Source organism: Molothrus aeneus, chromosome 6 (assembly GCF_037042795.1).
Source record: "Molothrus aeneus isolate 106 chromosome 6, BPBGC_Maene_1.0, whole genome shotgun sequence".
NCBI classification, from domain to species: Eukaryota; Metazoa; Chordata; class Aves; order Passeriformes; family Icteridae; genus Molothrus; species Molothrus aeneus.
This window is the reverse complement of record NC_089651.1, coordinates 26,572,683-26,590,842: the sequence shown is the minus strand read 5'-3', so window position 1 is coordinate 26,590,842 and position 18,160 is coordinate 26,572,683. Positions and strand designations below refer to the sequence as shown.

At 38.0% G+C, this 18,160-nt stretch overlaps 1 protein-coding gene across 1 annotated transcript in view; it reads left to right on the top strand.

The window, feature by feature from the left end:
* Window positions 1-121: 121 nt before the first annotated feature.
* ZNF106 (zinc finger protein 106) overlaps window positions 122-18,160 on the top strand; it is a 40,462-nt gene continuing 22,423 nt past the window's right edge. Inside the window, exons 1-5 of the mRNA XM_066551849.1 lie at window positions 122-228; window positions 8,054-8,140; window positions 9,451-9,512; window positions 13,682-13,879; window positions 16,032-18,110. Of these exons, the coding sequence (XP_066407946.1) occupies window positions 8,087-8,140; window positions 9,451-9,512; window positions 13,682-13,879; window positions 16,032-18,110 (2,393 nt within the window). The 5' untranslated portion in view covers window positions 122-228; window positions 8,054-8,086. The remainder of the gene's footprint in view (window positions 229-8,053; window positions 8,141-9,450; window positions 9,513-13,681; window positions 13,880-16,031; window positions 18,111-18,160) is intronic.

Genomic DNA, 18,160 nt, shown 5'->3' with positions numbered 1-18,160 from the left:
AGGCCCCGCGGGCACGCAGGCGTGCCGTCCAGCGTGCAGCGCGGCCGCCCTCCCGCCGGCCCATTGGTGGGCTGCGCTGTGCCCCCGCCAAACCGCGCGCGCTCTTGCGGGGTGGGCCCGGTGCGGGTGTCGTGCGGGCGGCCGGACCCGGGGCGGTGCTGGCCGGGCCTCCTCGGTCTCACAGGGGAATGGGCTGCCGGGCCGCTGGCCTGGGCAGGGGTGCGATCCGTGAGTACCGGGGCTCTACGGAGCAGAGGGCTTGGGGAGAGCAGTGGCGGCCGGGGGCGATGGGGGCTGCTCCGGCTCTGGCGGAGTGGGCGGCCTGTGGAGGGCAGCAGGGCGAGCCTGGCCGAGGCGGGCTGCGGCTGCGGGCAGCTCGCCTTGGGGCGGGCATGTGCTTTGCTTTGCCTTGTGAGCATCCCCGATTGCTGTAGGGATCCCTGGACTTAGATGCCCTGCTGTAGAACAGCTTAGGGTGGAGGACTCTCTCTTCCAGGTGTGCGCCTGCCCTGCTGCCTCTTCGTGCTTGCCAGGAGTGTTTCCGGGGATGAAGTGTAACTGAGTGCAGAGTTGCTTAGTTGCCTTCCTCATAAGTCAATATCTAAAAATGTGTTGAGTGAAAGCATGCATGAGTTTAGTGATAAATATCTGCTAACTTAAAAGGAGTGGGACTGACAGCGTGAAACAAGTCATAATAGTATGATGAAATATGAGGTGCTTGAAAGTAATCATTCATCATTGCACACAGGGTACTTGAAATCCAAACCTTTATTAAGAACTGCTCGGGGGTGCATATGAATGTCAATTCGTAGAAGTTTATGAAACATTGGATACAAGTAGCATTGATGAAGCATTAAAGTTCATGCTTCAGTATACTTTGTAGATGGAGGTTTGGTAACAATCTTCTCATGCAAGTATAAACCTTCTCACATTCCCTTCTGCGCCTGAGTAAGTGCAGCTTTAAAGAACAGATAGGTTCTGAGGTGGTGTGTCCTGAGAGAGAAGATCATTGAGAATTTGTGGACTTTGTTTTCAACATGAGTTTCCAGGCTTGCATGTCCTATATCTCTGTTGCGTATTGCTGTTCTTCAGTTATTTGCTACTTCTTTCAGTTAAACCTCAATTACTGTATTTAGCAAATTGGCTGTTTTGCTGAACTGACAGATCCTGGCCTAAAAAAACCCCCAAACACTTAAGCCTTGCAAAAATTTGATGAACAGCTTTCAGCTTTGCAGAAGTTTATAAGCTTATTCCCATTAGTACTGCAGTGTTTGGGATTACAACTGCAGGCTCTAAGGACCAATGCAATGTATCTCCATAACTTTTTACATTGGAAAATAGATTTCTATTCTGAAGTCTCTCCTATTAAAAGCAACTGAATTATGATTTGTTTTTTTTTTTTTTAAAGTCCTTGCTTGACTTCAGCTGAACTGGCAGTAAAAGGCAACTGCACTTGCACTACTTTGTGTGTTCCATTAATGACTGATTTTTGTATGTAAAGTTAGCTAAATATGTGCTACACTCTGGTATTTTCAGTTGGTTTTACCCAAAGTATGTTTGCATTTTACCTAAGTCCGTTTGGTCACTGTGACCAAACTTCATGTAGCTTCTATTCCCTAAGTTCAAAAATGTCACATATTTGAAGATATGTCAACTAAAGACCTTAATTCCTGCAGGATTGTGAATCCAGTACAGGGTAACTATCCTGTATCCAGTCACTATCCTCTAAATGCGTACCTAAATTGTGTACAGAGATAGAACTTGTAGTATCTAGGTAAAATGAAAGTATTTTTCTATCCATGTTCTTTTCACCTTATCTTGTAAAGAAAAAAATTGTAAGACATCCAGAATAAAATTTAAATTTTTTCAGAATAAAATTTAAATTGTTAAAGCTCTTTTTAACATCTGGTGATCATCTTTGAACTCTGCCACCAGATGGTGTCATAAGATTTGAGGTGTTATCTGACTCAAGCTGATTCTAGCAAAGTAAGAGGATACTATATCTTAGAAGTAACTTTTTTTTTATAAAACTGTGTTTTATATTTGTAATGTAAGGTTTTTGAGTTTTTCATCAAGTCCTAGACTATTTTACATTTGGATCCTATTGTGGTAGAGCTGCTTGTGTTGAGCCCTGGGACAAGCTACAGAGATATGACAATTTAGGCAGAGCCCTGTATTTCTATTACCTGGTCATTAATGACTACTATCTTAATGTTTGAGATCCTTAACTTGATTTTTTCTTGGTATGAAAGCTCTTTATATTGAATAGTGACTTGAGTACCTTGGTTTGAGTGCTTCAAATCACCCTCCAGTAATTCTTCATACTCTGTAATGACACTATAAATAGAAGAAGCCCAGTTACTTGCTGAATGCTCTCCCTGTTTGTTCTCTTGTGTCTATACAGGTCTTTCTTAGAGAGTCTGAGTTATTTTGACAAGGCCAGGTACCTGTTTCTGTGGAACTGCAATAGGATGTATAGAGTAATCTGTTTCGATGTGGCTTTTGAGTCCTTGTTCTTAACTAATCAGTGAAAGAGACGTCATATGAATACCTGGGAAGGATACGATGAGATTAAACAGCATAGGAGGGGGGAAAAAAAGATACAACTTAATGTTACAGGAATAAGTGTATAATTAAGTGTTGGATATTTCTATCATTCTTGTAAGAGTCTGTAAAGTGAAGACCCTTTATAAAGTGACTCAAGGTCACCAGAATAAGCTGATGTGAATTCTTTTGTGAGTCACAGTAATATTTAAATTTTTAGATATTTAAACCTAAAATTTAATTGGGTTGTTTTGCCCACATCTTGTGGATCACTATGTTGCTTTTTAGTAAGACTTTGTCTCAGTCATTATCAATTGTGTTTGAGGTTGTAACAGTAGTAGGAATACACAGACAACTCCCTTCTCCTAAGGGTGCTAATAGGGGTGTTAGCTAAAGTACTACGTCTGGTTTTGAACAATCCTTTTAGAGTGCTTTGGGCAGCTTGGAAAGGGAAATGGCTATTTTAATAAGCCCAGGAAATGTGATGTTTGAGAAAAACATCTGAAGAAAACAAAACTTGCATATACCTTAAACCGAGTAGGGAGTATGGAAGAAAACAGAAGCTTTCCAGCATGTGGAATTTCCAGGTATGTGGATTTTAGGTGTTCTAAGTGACAGCATACAGTAATAATGCTGAACAGTTCTTCATTCCAGTTTGGACAGAATATATTCCCGAATCTTCAGGTGTGTGAAAAGCTCTCATGAATAAGAAAGAAATAAGGCATTTAGTTTCACTAGAGAGAAATGATCACCTTGATTTACAGCAAGGAAAACTTACTTTGTATATTAGGAAATTATTACCATTGCTTATGTATAGGAGTTGGAAAGATGCAATTTGGTTGTGGCTTAAAGTGTATATGTTCTTCTAATCTGTGCCCTGTTCTTAGACTTACATGAAACAAAAATAGAAGTCAGTGAAAACTCTGTGTTCCTGCCAGGTGTTCTGTTCCTGTGCAGGTCTGTTTAAGATATTTCTCTGTGGTGTCGTTATCTCCAGCAGACTTTCCCTGTATGTTGTAAAAATCCCAGCCATACTTATGAGATAGCACTCAGTTTCTGTTAGATGTTTTCTAGGCCAGATAGTGAAGTAAATTTTATTGCTTTTAACAGGAGCTTAAAGAACTTTGAACTGTGAAATAACTTTTCTTTCCTGGCTTAATGTCAAAATAGTTAAGCACTTGTCTGCCCAATTTGCTGTCCAGTGGTGCTGCTTCAGTGCTCAGGGGTCTAGACTACCCTTAGATTGTCACATGGATAAAATTAAATCTTGGAAAGCAGGGAGAAATTTACCTTAAAAGCTTTACTTTTGGTACAAGTATTTGAACTTCTGGAGTGTAATGTAGTTTTCTCCTTTGCCCTGTAAAAATAAGAAACCAACTACAAAGTAGTTAGTGGCTGACAGTGTGCTGGGGGAGAATCATGCCGTTAGTTGTGACTTAACTTTAGTAAGTCCTTAAGTTTTTGTTTGTTGCCTGTGTTAGGATGCACAGATCAGCATCTCAGAAGGAAAGTTAGTGCCTCGCAGGTGTGCCCAGGAGAGTTAAGGTAATTAGTAGAAGTTATTGTCTAGCGGGGATGTGTGGTAAATTTGGATGCTTGAGGGGCAATGAATCTTGGAAGGGAAGATAGTCTGTGAATGATAGTGCTTTATTCCATGTAAATTCTGCTGGAGGTGATGAAATTGGAGCACGGGGCTCAGTATTATTATTACTATTCTACAGTTCAGCTGGTGTGTGTGCAGCTGGTTGCTGCAGGACAGAAGTCACTGAGGCACTAGGAATGACATCTCTGCAAGGAGCTGAGCATATGCTGAGCATGTTGCTGCATAACATTCTGCACAGTGAATTTGTAGCCTCCTGTTCTTCTCAAGTGTTGAGTTTCCACTGCTCTCTGTAGGGACATGCAGCACTTAGGCAGGCCTTTAGACAGGCCAGCGCTGCTGATCTCTTTGAAGCCTCCTGAGGATTTCTAGGCAGCTGGACTGCCAGGCTGCACACCCCACTCCATGGCACTTGTGGCTTTATATAGTCAGAGTGTTCAGCCACTAATCTGTAGCAGATTTAATCTTGATGTACATTTTTAATGTATGTTATCCGGTAAGGTTGAATTACTGTGGACAAATGGATGTTGTACCAGGAAGTAGTCTAATGCCTAATTTTCTTTGTAGACTATTTTTATTTTTGAGAAGGGCTCTCTAAAATCTCTGTAGCTGGTTTTCTTAATTTAATTAAAGCTCTGTGGTATTTCTAAGCTCTGTACAGGTGCAGACTATGGGCAAGTTGTGTTTACATCACCCAGTTGTAAAGCACATCCCTTCCTTTTAAAACAAACAAATGACCCATTGAACAGTTACATTCCCTCAAAATAGAAAGTTGTTGTAATATCTCATTTGTTTCAAAGGCTTTGCATTCTGCTCTTAACATGTGTTCTTTTTATATGATGGTGGGGTCTTTTTGGCAAAACCTTATCTTTGCTTGCAGTTTGCTCATTTTTTAGAGTAGCTCATCTTCCTACTCAAGTCCCATAAAAAGTAATTTTCTACGTTATACAGCAAGCTGATGATTTCAAAAGCACAAGTTGTTAAAGCTGATAAAAGCTTGAAGGTTGCTGAAGTTTAAAGTATGTGAATTTTTTTTCAAGAATTCAAATGTGCCTGCATTTATCTAGAGAGGGCTCTGTTTCTGAAGTTTCTTCATGAAGAATGGAAGTTTTGAGATTGAACAGACCAGTATATGGTGAGATGAAATGCAGTGTCTACATGGCTCAAAAACTGTGATTCTTGCTGATTTTACATAGTGACTGAGGAAATGCCTTTGATTTATTATGTTACTCAAAATACTTCATAGAAGTTCTTTTACAGTAAAATTGAAGTACTTAGTTAAAATGAACCACAGTGTTTATAGGTTTAGCAGCATTTGGAGAAAGCTAAGGATCATGGGAAGTGGCTTATATCTATGTAAGACACTAAGTCAAGAGGTGATCTGGAAATAGAATGTGTGTCTGTAACATCTACCGAATCTCTTTATTTCTGAGTCCATGCCACTGAGAAAGTTTCCCTTTTCATAGTGACATCCAATAGCATTTGAATTTTATCAGTATTTTTAGTACTCTGTCATAAGTAATGCCTAGCTGATTGGGCAGTTTGCCGAAAACTCTTCCTGTAATCGTGTATAGTTACTATATGTTTTAATTAGCCAAAACAGGTGTAATGTTAGCTCTGCTGGTGAAAGCTTTTTAATGTTCTGTGCTAACTGGCCTGCTTTTCCTGATTTAAGTCCCGTGCTGCTTTAATTCTGTAAATACTTGGGTGATCTTGAAGGAGATCTTGAGCACATGTAGGGTATTACTCCGCTGAACTACAAAGTAGTGCCAGCAAAGAATGTTGGGGGTGTACAGAATATTTTAATGCAAAAGGAAGTGTCTGAAATTGGTGCAAGGATTAGCAGTCTCGCTTTCCATGAGTACTTCCATATTAATCGCATTAAACCAGCTGTACTATGTTGGCTAGGCATCTAAAAACATTTGTCACTTGTGTATGATCATTAATAATTCCTTTAGATCTGTTGTAGCTGCACAGATCTGTGTATAAACAGTATATTGATGATGTGCTACTATACTCACCTAATAACTCACTAGAGAATCAGGAGTCTGCAATATCTCGTTTTCTGTCTCTACTTGTATAAGCTTAAACTTTCCTTAACTGCTGTCTCAGTTGAAATATGTTTTAAAACAAGTTATGATCTTTATAAATGCTTTCAAAATAATTTGTTGTGAAAGATAGTGTTTCTGATTCCTGACATTCCATGAAGGCAGGTGCTTTTGCATGGGCATCGCTGATACCATATGAATTTATATGGAGGCTGGTGCATATAAATGAATGATCTTAAACCTTTGTTGGGGCTTATGTGTCAAAATAAACAGCTGCTACTAGTGGTTCAAATATATCAGGTGCCCATGTGATCAAGCTAGAAAATGCATATCTAAACACTATCAGGTATCTCAGGGAGATCAAGAATGGTGGTTAGGGAGCACAAGATGACTGAATCTCCTGTTATGTTTTAAATGTGTTTGTTTTAGTATGATGATGTGGATTTTTTTTAATGAGAAAACTGTTTCTCTCTTGTCAAATGGTGGAAGTGCTATTGCAGCTCTCAGTTTCCTCCCCTTTAACCCCTTTAACATTTATGTGTAAATGGGTGTGGAAATCTGTAGGGAAAGAGTTACTTGTCAAAGAATTACGTTTTGGACTTAAAGGGTCGCGCTTTTACTTGCTCATTTTTGTTTTCAGTTGTACAGAATAACTGAATATCAGAGCTGCTTTAATTCTAGGTAATCAAGATTTGGTAAAAATCTTGTTCCTGCCCTTTGTTCGCAGCTTCTAGTCAGTACCAGATTTAGAGATTTTTGATGCCGCTGATAAAGAAGGTTGATGTTGAATAACTAGAATTAACTTTATAGGGTCAGTTGTGAAGTAGAGTTCTTGAAGAAGGCTCTTGCAGGTTAATTATGATGCTATTAACTAAGTTAGCTCTGAAGTTGCCTAATGTAAGTTAGCAAAACTTGAAAGGATTTGTATTTTTCTGTGCAGATACAAAAATCCTGAGTATTGAAAAAATACATTTGTTTTCAATTTAGGGTGAGGAACTGCCTCTGCCAAATCAATAAAAAATGACAGTAATGCTCAATCATTGTGCATTTTAGTGTATTTTAGGAGAAAGAAAAGTGCAAAGATTGTACCCTGTTATTTAAATAGACATATCTGTTTATGCATTATAACCTAGACTCTAATTTCATTGCACTCCTTATGAGTTAAACATTATGATAAAATACATATGACATTTTATTTGACCTGCCGCTGCTTTTTTTTGCATATATGCAAGTCTTCAGTAGATTAGTGTTAAAATGCTGTCTAAATTGAGTATTTAAGTACATGGATATGTGCATTTCTTGCAAAGGCTAGTGAGAAAAATACTGAATTTAAATTACTTCAGGTTTTATTTTATGGTGAGTAAATGGATCAATAAAACTTGAAGACTAGTGGTCTTTGATATCATAGATGGCCTCTTTCATTTTCCTAGGGCCTTAAATATCTTCCTTGAGTGGCCCTGTGCACTAAAATAAAGATCTGAGTTTGCCCTGCTTGGTTTTTCTAATTCCTTATCTCCCTGTCATCATTGTAGTTGAAAAGTGTTTTGTTAATCTGATTTGAGTAGCTAAGAGAATTTGTACAGATCTCTGACTGTTGAATGAGTACCATGTCTTGGATGACCAGGAACAAAATGAAAGAAAGGGAAAGCTACTTTTTATTATAGATGTTTTAGATGACTGTTCAAACTACCTTATGTTTTTTTTTTATAGAGTATTGATGATGCATGAGAGGCATGTATTCTCTTAAGCTCAGCACAATAGTTTTCATGAACAGTACCTTTGCTTACTTTATTTAGTAAGATAGATTAATGAAACAAGTAATCCTGAATGTTAGTTATTTTTAAATTGTTTTTATTTGCAGGTATGGGATAAGATATTTCCAGAGTATATAAGCATGGTTCAGCAACGAAAATGTGCATTATGTCACATTGTGTACAACTCAAAAAAGGTAAATAATTAATGCTTGACATGCATCAGTAGATATTAATATGAAATGTGAATGAGAAATGCTTTCATTTTAAAATTGTGCAAAGTGCAATTTTGCAATTTCCCTTTACCAGGAATATATTGCCCTAAGTCTATCTCAAATCAAAGAATATATTTCTGTGTGCTTTGGAGTATCTTTCTTGAAGTGAGCTGTGCAGTATGCCTGATTCTGAATGGTAAAAATAGTGAGGTCTTTGAGTTTTTTATATTATTTTATAAAGATGCTAAAGTGAAAAGCACTCACACGTATTTGGCTGTAAATTGTGATATGGGAAGAATACTGTAATACACAATTTTATAGATTCCTTTTGGAAGGTCTGTGCTTCCATATGGAAGAACCAAATGGAATTGTGTTTTCCACATAACACAGCATGTATTTTCATTAGTGTGTCAGTTTAGTGTCCATCTTCTGTGTGCTGTGTATTTATGCAAAATCTGCATTGAATCTGAGAGTTTCTTAATGGACCTTCATATACTTTTTAGCTACATGGCATGTGGAGATGTGCCATGTGTTTTAATTCACACAAGTCTTCAAGGTGGAAGATGTTCCTTTCCCTTTTCAGATAGGATTTCAAGGGCTAAAGAGGATAGTGATTAGTATCTGGTCTTTGAAGATTTCTGAACATTTTGGCTCAAACACCAAAGGAAAGTTAAATCATCTGGACTGCTTCCTTTGCTGAGTGATGAATGTTTTTTTTCTTCTGGCATCTCCCTTTCAAAAGTAAATAATTATAACAGTACTGCAGTTCATAGATCAGGGTTGCTGTAAACAACAAACTGACATGTACATGTCAGTTTCTGAAGTGTCTAGCCAAGTAAAATAGTATATGATGGTGAATTTACAGCTGTGTTACAATAGAAATACAAAAAACTGCTCAGATTGCACAGGGAAACTGTTTTAAGTACTGTGATTCTGAAGAATGGTATTAATGAAACTTTTAATTAAAATTATTTTCAACAGTGTTTTGTCAAAAATCAGTCTAATAAACTTTGCTACATAGACTGTTATTTGATTTTCTCCTGAAATTCTGCTTCCATTGTGTTGATTTTTAATGACTCGTGTGTTCTTCTTGGGAAAGGTAACATAACTTCCTGCAGGTGTGCCTACTTGTGCTTTCATAGTCACAGAAACAGGAATGGCAACTACTGCAGCCCTGCAGAAGTAGAGTACACCCTTGTGCAAGGCAGGAGAATTCACAAAAATGAGCTTTTCAGATATGATACAGCATTTTGTTTTGTTTTGACCAATTTTTTTTTTTCTACATGTTGAAGGAGATGGAAGAACACAAGAGAAGCATGCTTCACCACAGAGAACTGGAAAACCTGAAGGGAAGGTATGAGAGCAATCTTCCATCATTCCTCCCGGTGCCATTTTGTATGTCACTTTTTGGAAGGACTCCTGACCTATTTCCCATACAAGCCGAATTGCACAATTTATTTTTATGCTTCACTTGAGTAGCGTGCCTTGTCATACAGCTGGCAATGAATGTGTTTTCATGATGTCAGAAACCCAGGAGGCAGACAATGATGTGGAAGAAAGCTCACCTGCATTGCTTTGACTGCAGTGAAATAAAGTTACTTCATTCTTGGCAGTTTCGTGTTTGTGGGGTTTTTTTTTTCAAGCATTAGATTTCTGCCTTTTACAGAATAATCAGAAATTAGAATTATGAATAGTGGCATTTTTCTTTTAAAAGTTTTTTGGGGTTTTTGTAAGTTTTCAATGATGTAAAACGAATTGTTGATCTTTTAAAGTACAGTTGCTTGATTAGGAGACCTACCCATGCTGGATGGTGTTTCCTTTAAGGTTTCCTTGTTTTATTTGAAACATTTGGAAAGTAGAAGGGGGGAGTTAAGGGATTTTCAAACATGATCCTAATAATAGGGAGTTAAGTTCCAACCAGAGTACACTGGTTAAAGTGATTTCAGGTATATGGATTTTGAGATCAGATCAGATCTGATCTCACAGAGATCAGATACTGTCAAATACTTGAATATTTGATCTAGAAATTAATTTTTAATTATCTTGAAGCAGAAAGTTTAACAAATGACAAATCTGTTTTCAACACCTCTTAAAGAACTAAAAGTAACCCTCTTTCCGCTCTTTGAGGTGTGGGGGATTCATTTTGTCAAGACATCTATCTCATACCCAGGGAAAAATACCAGAATGCTCTCTGCTAGAAACTGACTATTGGCTTCTGGTCAGTTAACTTGTTGAGCACTTCTGTTCTGGACTGTTGTCTTCTGGCAGTGATTCTGAAATTTCACTTATTTTGACATCTTATTTTGGGCCTTCTACATTTTTTTGTTTTGTTTTTAGTTTACTTATACTTTTTTAGTTTAGTTTACTTAGTTTACTTACTTTAGTGTTACTCTGTAACACTAATTTCTAGAAGTTATATGTTGTGTCTGACGTGGCTTGCAAATGATTGGACAATTTTTGGTTTTCCACTCCATAGGACTGATATTAAGTTAAATTTCTTTCATCATCATTACACTTTTTATTACTAATGTAACCATCTGTCTTCATTACTCTTTCAGAAGAATGCATGGAAGATGCTTGTTCTCAAAATAATGAACTTAATTTTTCACTGTGTAACAGCAGCCTCGTTCTCTCTCTTGTGCCCCTTCTTCCATTTCAATTTAATTAGAAGTTTTTTAGTAGTCTTTTACAGCCATGTACTTCAAGAAGAAAATGTGAAGCACAAGCAGCAGCCTCGTCAGTGTGGCTGAATTGTGTAACAGATGATAATACCATTAAAGTATGTGGAGTATCAACATCTTACTACGTTGAAATTTAGTATCTGACTAGAAGTCACTTTTCAGACTTTCTGTTTGGAAGAGGTAAAGGAAATGCACACATTGATTCATCCTTTTTTTTCATTTAAAATTAGCTTAGTTATCTCAAGGGCTAGAATAATTTTCTGAAATGTTTTAAGACTCTTCTCCTTTCCTTGAAGTCTTATTCTGTGTGATGTATAAGGAGAATTGGATGCCAAGTACAAAGCTGTAGCATATTTGGGTTTTGCTTGTTTTTAGTTGAAAGTGAAATAGTGCTCTTGTAACATGGGACATTGAGACTACAGTCTGAAGTACACATGCAGTAAATAAAGCTCTTGAGTGCATTCATACTGAGAGTATTTTTGTTGTGTTTACCTCAAACTTCTTTTGGCCGCCTTGTTTAACAGCTAAGATTGTGTGGTATTCCTGTGTGGCAGGGGAATGTGTAGACATGATCAGTGTGTGCCACGGACTGTGCTAGTTCTGGATGGCATTAATGGGTGTAGGAAAAGTATAGAACTGAAGGAAATATAAATTCCCCTAAGGGTAGCTATCTGAACTCCTGGCCGGTTTATCTTCAATTAAAGCAGTTGTTCATAAAGAAAAAAAAAAAGTTGTGTTTTTCTTTAGGCTCATATAAATTAACAGCAGGTCAAAGAAGTCTTGCCTTTTCAGACTGTCAGTTGGTACAAGAACCACAGCTTTGTAATTAGTAACTTGAAAGTTAGAAGTGATAGAAACAAGTTCTTTGTCCTCAGTCCAGCAGTTAACTCAGGCTTTGTTCAAAATAAATAAAACTTTGCATTTAGTTAGTCAGTCTATAAATGTTTTATGCAATAATTGAAACATGGGTCTTATGAAGGATGTGGATTGTTCTTTAAAACCTAATTACTACCACATTAGAACCGCTGGAGTGTGCTTCTCATTGAGAGTCCGTATGGGTGAAGTGGAGCGTTATGTAAAAAGAACATCTTTTTCGGTGAGAAGCCAACTTTCTATTTGCAGTTTGCCTTGTGTGATGACCTAAGTTAAAAATAAGTCTTATTAGCTATGCACAGCTGTGCCATTTATGAGTGTGAAGAGGATTTTTCCAACGACATTAGTAAAATCCACTGGTTTGGTTATCTTTAGTGCATTAGATAGCTCGAAGTGCAATATATAGGATATGGGCTTTGAATATTTATTAGCCAATGTGAAGTGTATGAAATTAAGTACACTTAGTTCTCGAAAATACAGGGTAAATTTGGAAGCTACTGACATCATAAATGAAATTTATCTTAATGTTTAATTTGAAATTAATTAGGCTGCAACATACAGAATAATTAAACAAAAAATTTCTGATTTTTAATACTTAGGCTGTTTAAAATAAAGCCATCTCTAGGTGTGTCTGAATGACTGCATTGATTAAATATCTGAAGTATGTTAGTAGGGAAAACCGCTGATAGCCAGGATAAATAATAAATAAATTTAAATAAATATCTGCTGATAAATAAATAGCTGCTGACACTTGATTAACCACTCTGATGAGGACACTGCCTTAATACCTTGAGTGAATGCACATCTTTTGATCTTTCTCTCTCTTTTTTTTTTTTTTAACCATTCACTAAAAACAAGGATTCATGTTTGTCTTTTTCTTTTATGGATCCCATTTTCTTGACACTAGTCATGAACTGTGTGTTGTATTATGATGCTTCTGTTCTAAGACCTTTGTGTCAAGTGCTCCATGGGGACATACATATCTGCTTTTATGAATTAACTGGCAGAATTGAAAGAAGCACTGTGGAGGCAGTCAGTGAATCCTGTCTTGGTCCTGCTGAGTTATTTGCAGTGGACTATGCTCTAAATAATTTTTATCTGTGTGGTTTTATTTTTAATCTGGTGAACATATTTTCCTTTTTAGGAAGTTAATAATGTACTTCTTTAACACTGATTTATTGGAAGGCATTGTCAGAAGAACAAATATTGTGGTTTTAGAAATCTGAATTTCTTAAAAAAAAAAGTTCAAGTCTTGCAGTCTTAATCCAGTAATATGAGTAAAGCCATTTGTCTGATACAGCTGTCAACTTTCTCCAGCTGAAATTATTTCTATATTTTTTGAGATAAGTCCTCTAAAGTAGAAAGCAGACCTCATGCACACTTGAACCAAATAAAGTACAGGAAACTGAAGACACCCTCCCATCACTCACTGTGCTGTGGAGTCTTTGGATTCCAGGCAGCAGTCTCAGCTGTCCCAGTTTAGGTTATGTTGTATCAGGATTGGCTGTATCCATGTACTGCCTCCTCCCTATTCTAAATTTCACTGGGGGAAGGCTCAAGGCAAGGATTAAATGTAGAAGCTGTCACCAGGCTTCCCCAGTGCAGCTGGCAGCATGGACGGGTTTCAGAGCTCCTGCTAGCTCTGGAAGCCTTTCATTCTGCCTCCTCGCTCACTATGTTTCCTCTGAATAGATTTTGAGTACAACAATTCAAGAAGAATTCCTTCTCCCACCTAATGTAGCTTTATTACCAAGTCTTTTACCTCTTGATTGTTGGAAAAAAATCTTGTAAAAACTGACCATCAAAACACAAAACCTTGGAAGAAAAAGCCAGAGAATTCAAATAAGTATACTGAGCAAAGCCTAGTTGCCTTGAGCTCACACACATTCAGAGGAAACAAAGTAAGACCAGAGCTACCTGCCATGCCAGTTGGCAGAGTTGAAAGCCCACCCTCTGCCTCTTTTCCTAGGGATAGCAGCCATGAATGCCGGGTGTGCAGGGTGACGCTGGTGGGTTTGTCAGCATATGCCAAGCACATCTCCAGTCAGCTGCACAAAGACAACGTAAATGCCCATGATAGAAAAGAGGAAGAGAAAGAAGCGGCAGAAGAAGAGGACCTTGACAAAGAACTCATTCAACTAATCAAGCAAAAGAAGGAACGGAACCGGTGAGTTTTCCTTTCTCCACTTAGATCATAGAATTGCTTTTAATACAACGGGGATGCACTCCTGAGGCTTAGGTGCTCATAAAATGTAAACTGCCTGTAGCCAGCATACTTGGGAGAGCAATCCAAGAGACCTGTGTGGATATCATAGTTTCAACAGTAAATGTGACTCTGCTGAATGTTTTTGTCCTGTTCCTCTAGTACTAGTATGGAAATACAATCATTCTCCATGATGGGTAAAAACAGTCTTGAGTTTTGAGAACCCTAATGTTTTTATTTTAATATTTGATACCTTTATAACTGAAGGCTTAATAAATGGACAGTAGTGCGAATGCTGTTTATGGTGGAGGTTGTCTGTAGCAACCTGGCCTTTAAGAAACTGCTGCTGAACATGTTTTTTTTTTATAAAATCAATTGGATTATTCTGTAAATGTCAAGTGAAATCCCCTAGTCCTTGAATGAGATTTCTTACTTGTTGTATCTTGCTGCTTACCATTAGCTAAACATAGTTCCAGTGGCTCACTATCAAACAGAGAGCTGCAGAAAGTAACAAATATTGTCTTTTATTTTACATTAAAATCTGCACATATGCATTTCTTGTGTGATGTTCCAGTTGGGAATATATTATTTGAATAGGTTTATGGCATGGTGATGGTACTAAAGGGGCATATAATTTTTAAAAGAAGCTCTTGTGTTCTGTGGCTAGAAATTTAAATTAGTGTTTCCAGATGTTGAAATCTGTGACGACTGTTAGATGGGTTTTGCCATCACTCTGTCGTACTAGTGTGTCCCTGCACTGCACAATCGTAATGTTTTCATACTGGTTAATGTAGGTAGCAAAATTGTTACTTTTCCTTTTTGTTTTATGGAAAAGGAGTAATACTGTCAGTGCAGTGTTGTTCTGAGGCAACTAAAACTGTAAAAAATCTCTGTCTGCTGGGTGCTGGTTTGGAGAGGCAGAAAACCAGAAGGTTTAAGTTACTAATTCAGCAAAATTATTTCCATTAGATCACAATCTAGTTGATCGCAATCAGCTCTTAGAAATTACTGTATCACTTAGATATTGTTGTTTTGAATTCTCGTCTTAGAGCTCAGATTATTTTGCACAGTAGACTGTTTTCCATTAGAGAGTAGTTATTAGTGAATCTTTTAGCAGAACTGGAATGTATCAAAAACATAAAGAGTGATACAATATAAATGTTCAGTTTACTCAAATCAATTGTTTTTGAGTAGTAGTGTGAAAATTTACTGTCTTTCTTGTCCAGGGATCTAGAATGGATGTATTTCTGTGATCAGTTCCTGGAAAAAACTTTTAATGAAAACTCCTCATTTGGTGGGATAGATTGCTGACCCTGGGAATAGCTGTAGCTGTTAAGGGAGCATTTATCTTTAAATGTACATGTGATAGTTTGCCACGTGTTTGTGATAAGTTGCCAAGCACAAGTGCTATCCAAAGGGCAGTTGATAGTTCTGCTGGGAGGCTCATACAGACTCAGGATTGCATGCTGTGGACTGTTCCAGTCTCTTGATTAAAAGAAGACAAATTACTTTCGTGTCTGAGGTGCATCTTCTGTGGATGTTTTACATCTGTGTTTTAACCTTTATAAATGGAGCCATCGTGTCAATTGTTCCCTCCAGTAAGAATAATAATGGAGTTTTCAGCCTAACTTTCCTCTGTTTTCTATCAGTTCACTCTAGTTCTACCAGCAGAATATTCTTCAGAAAAAATAATCTCACTATTGAGTTTTCTGTCTACTAAGATAGAGCAAATTACAAAGATTCTATAACATTAAGAAACTTTATTTTTATTAGTTTCTTATTAGTCCAATAGTAAATATAAAGGAATATTATCTTTCAAGTTAGAGAAAAGTATTTAAAAATCAGTCTATTGACCTGTCCCTACACCAAATCTTTTGTTCTTGTGAGAGAAATTTTGAAATTATCACATTTAAGTAAAGGTACAACATTAGTTTTGAAAGTCAAACATTAGTGAAGCTTGAAAAGCAAAGCTGCCAAAAAAGTATCTGTTTCGTTCTATAATAAATAATTTTTAAAAAATTTTCTTCCCAATGCAAATAAAATTCATGAAGCTTGTGGACTGTTGGATTTTAGTAGAATAGGATCAGAATTTAGGCTTTTCTCAATTCTTTTGTAGGCAAACTGAACCAAGTTGTGCAAGCCAAGAATTAGAATGTGATGATAGGAGACCACAGAGAAGGCGAGAAGAAAGAGCTGCTTACAAAGAAAGAGAAGCTTATGATCAGTCGTCGTGGCATCATCATAATGCATCACAAAGGGACTGGAAATGGGAAAAGGATGATTATGTTAGTCCTAGACAAGGCAAATTTTCACACTCTCAGAGGAACCTTAATATAAACAGACATTCAGGTGGTGCAAGGGGGCGCTCTGGGTGGCACCAGAATGTTTCAGGAAACCCTTCGAATCGACATAATTATGGGAATTCTGGAAGCGCTTGGCATCCGAGTGGGCGGAGAGGAGGAGCATCAAATTGGCATCATGGTGCCAGGGGAAGAAATTCTACTTGGCACTCAGAAGAAACGGGTCATTTTTCTAGCTGGAATTCCAAGAGTTATGGAGGAAACTGGAAACCAAGTCCTCATGGTGCAAATGGCTGGAATTTTGGAAGCTCAGGAGATTCATATTCATCAGAGCCAAATATATACAGTCAGGAAAGGTCTGCATGGCAGCGGCCAGAGAAAGGCAATGTTCTGCCGCATAGAAATCGAAGAAATAGGGGTGACCGTCTGGATTTTACTAGTGATGAGCTTGCTGCTGAGGGGGTGTTAGAATTTAGTACATTGAAACAACCAGAAAGCAAACCTTCAAGAGCCAGTGGAAAAAGTGTCAGTCCTTCCAGAGATAAAACATATCGCTGGAGTCCCTACCCATCCCAGAAAACTGCAGAGCAGCAACCACGGTCTGAAGATAATGTTTCAAAAACTTCAGATAAAATAGGTTCTGTACTTACATCTCTTACTGATTCATCAATGAAAGGAGAAACTTGTGAAGCCAATGTTAGCCTTTCAAAACTTAAAGACCATGAAGCATCTTCCCCTTCTAATGGAACCTCAGACCACCTTGATTCTTGCACGGTTATGGAAGACTCTTCCAGTGGTGAAAAGCCTGACAGAGATGATGGCAGAAGTAATAGTATGCCATCACTGAAATCCCCTCTTCTCAATATCACAGATACGAAATTATCCTTGATAAAGCAAGACACGAACAGTCTCTTAAAAAATGTCAGGCTTCTGTTATCCTCGGCTAGTGGTGAAGAGCAGAATAATTTGAATGCAGTGAACTTGGAAACAAACAGTTTCTCCTCTTATTCATCAAAGCTGCATGCTGCTTGTGTTGGTAACTTACAAGACAACAAAGATGTGCTTGGTAGCAATCTTGGAGAGCCTATTAATAACTTAAATGAAGCAGAACAAAATCCCAAAGGTATCCAGTGCAACCATTCCTTGCAAAATGCTCCCTTAAGCTCTTGCAAAGATACAAGTGACCAGAATAGGGAAGAAACTGGGAAGGCATTGCCAAAGAAGGAGTTCAGACTAGATTCATTAGATGTGAGTGGTGATGATTTAATGGGAAGTGAGAAGTCAGAAGCAAAAGTTGAAAAGTTGGATTCTTCTTTACCCTGTGACACTCCTGAAGGTAAAACTACCACCTCTGAAAGGGAAGATCATAAAAAGCCATCTGCTTCAAGTATTGCTTCTGCTGAGCTAAAAAATTTTACATTTCTGATAGAACCCACAGTTTCTTCGTCAAGCAGTCAGGACCGTTTGCATGTGGATTTGAAAAGCTCACAGGACAGGGAAGGGAATGAAGAGTGTGTCAAGTCACGTGATCAATTTGAAATTGAAGGTTTTGAAAATCCTTCAGATAATGAGCTTCAAAAAGGAGGAAGCCAGTCAGGTGGCCTCCTTCTTCCAGATTTAAGCAAACTTGGCCTGCCTGCTTCTCTGCAAAGAGATCTGACACGGCATATCAGTCTGAAGAGCAAAGTCGGGACGCATCTCCCAGAGCCCAATCTCAATAACGCACGTCGCATCCGGAATGTGAATTGCCTTCGGAGAAGTGAGACAGAAAAGGAGTCGGGGCTTAAACCTACCCTCAGGCAGATTCTTAGTGCTTCCCGGCGAAATGTTAACTGGGATCAGGTCATCCAGCAGGTAACCAAGAAGAAACAGGAACTTGGCAAAGGTTTACCAAGGTTGGTACCTTTCAGATCTAACTATGTCTCTCAGGGCATGCTGAGGGAGG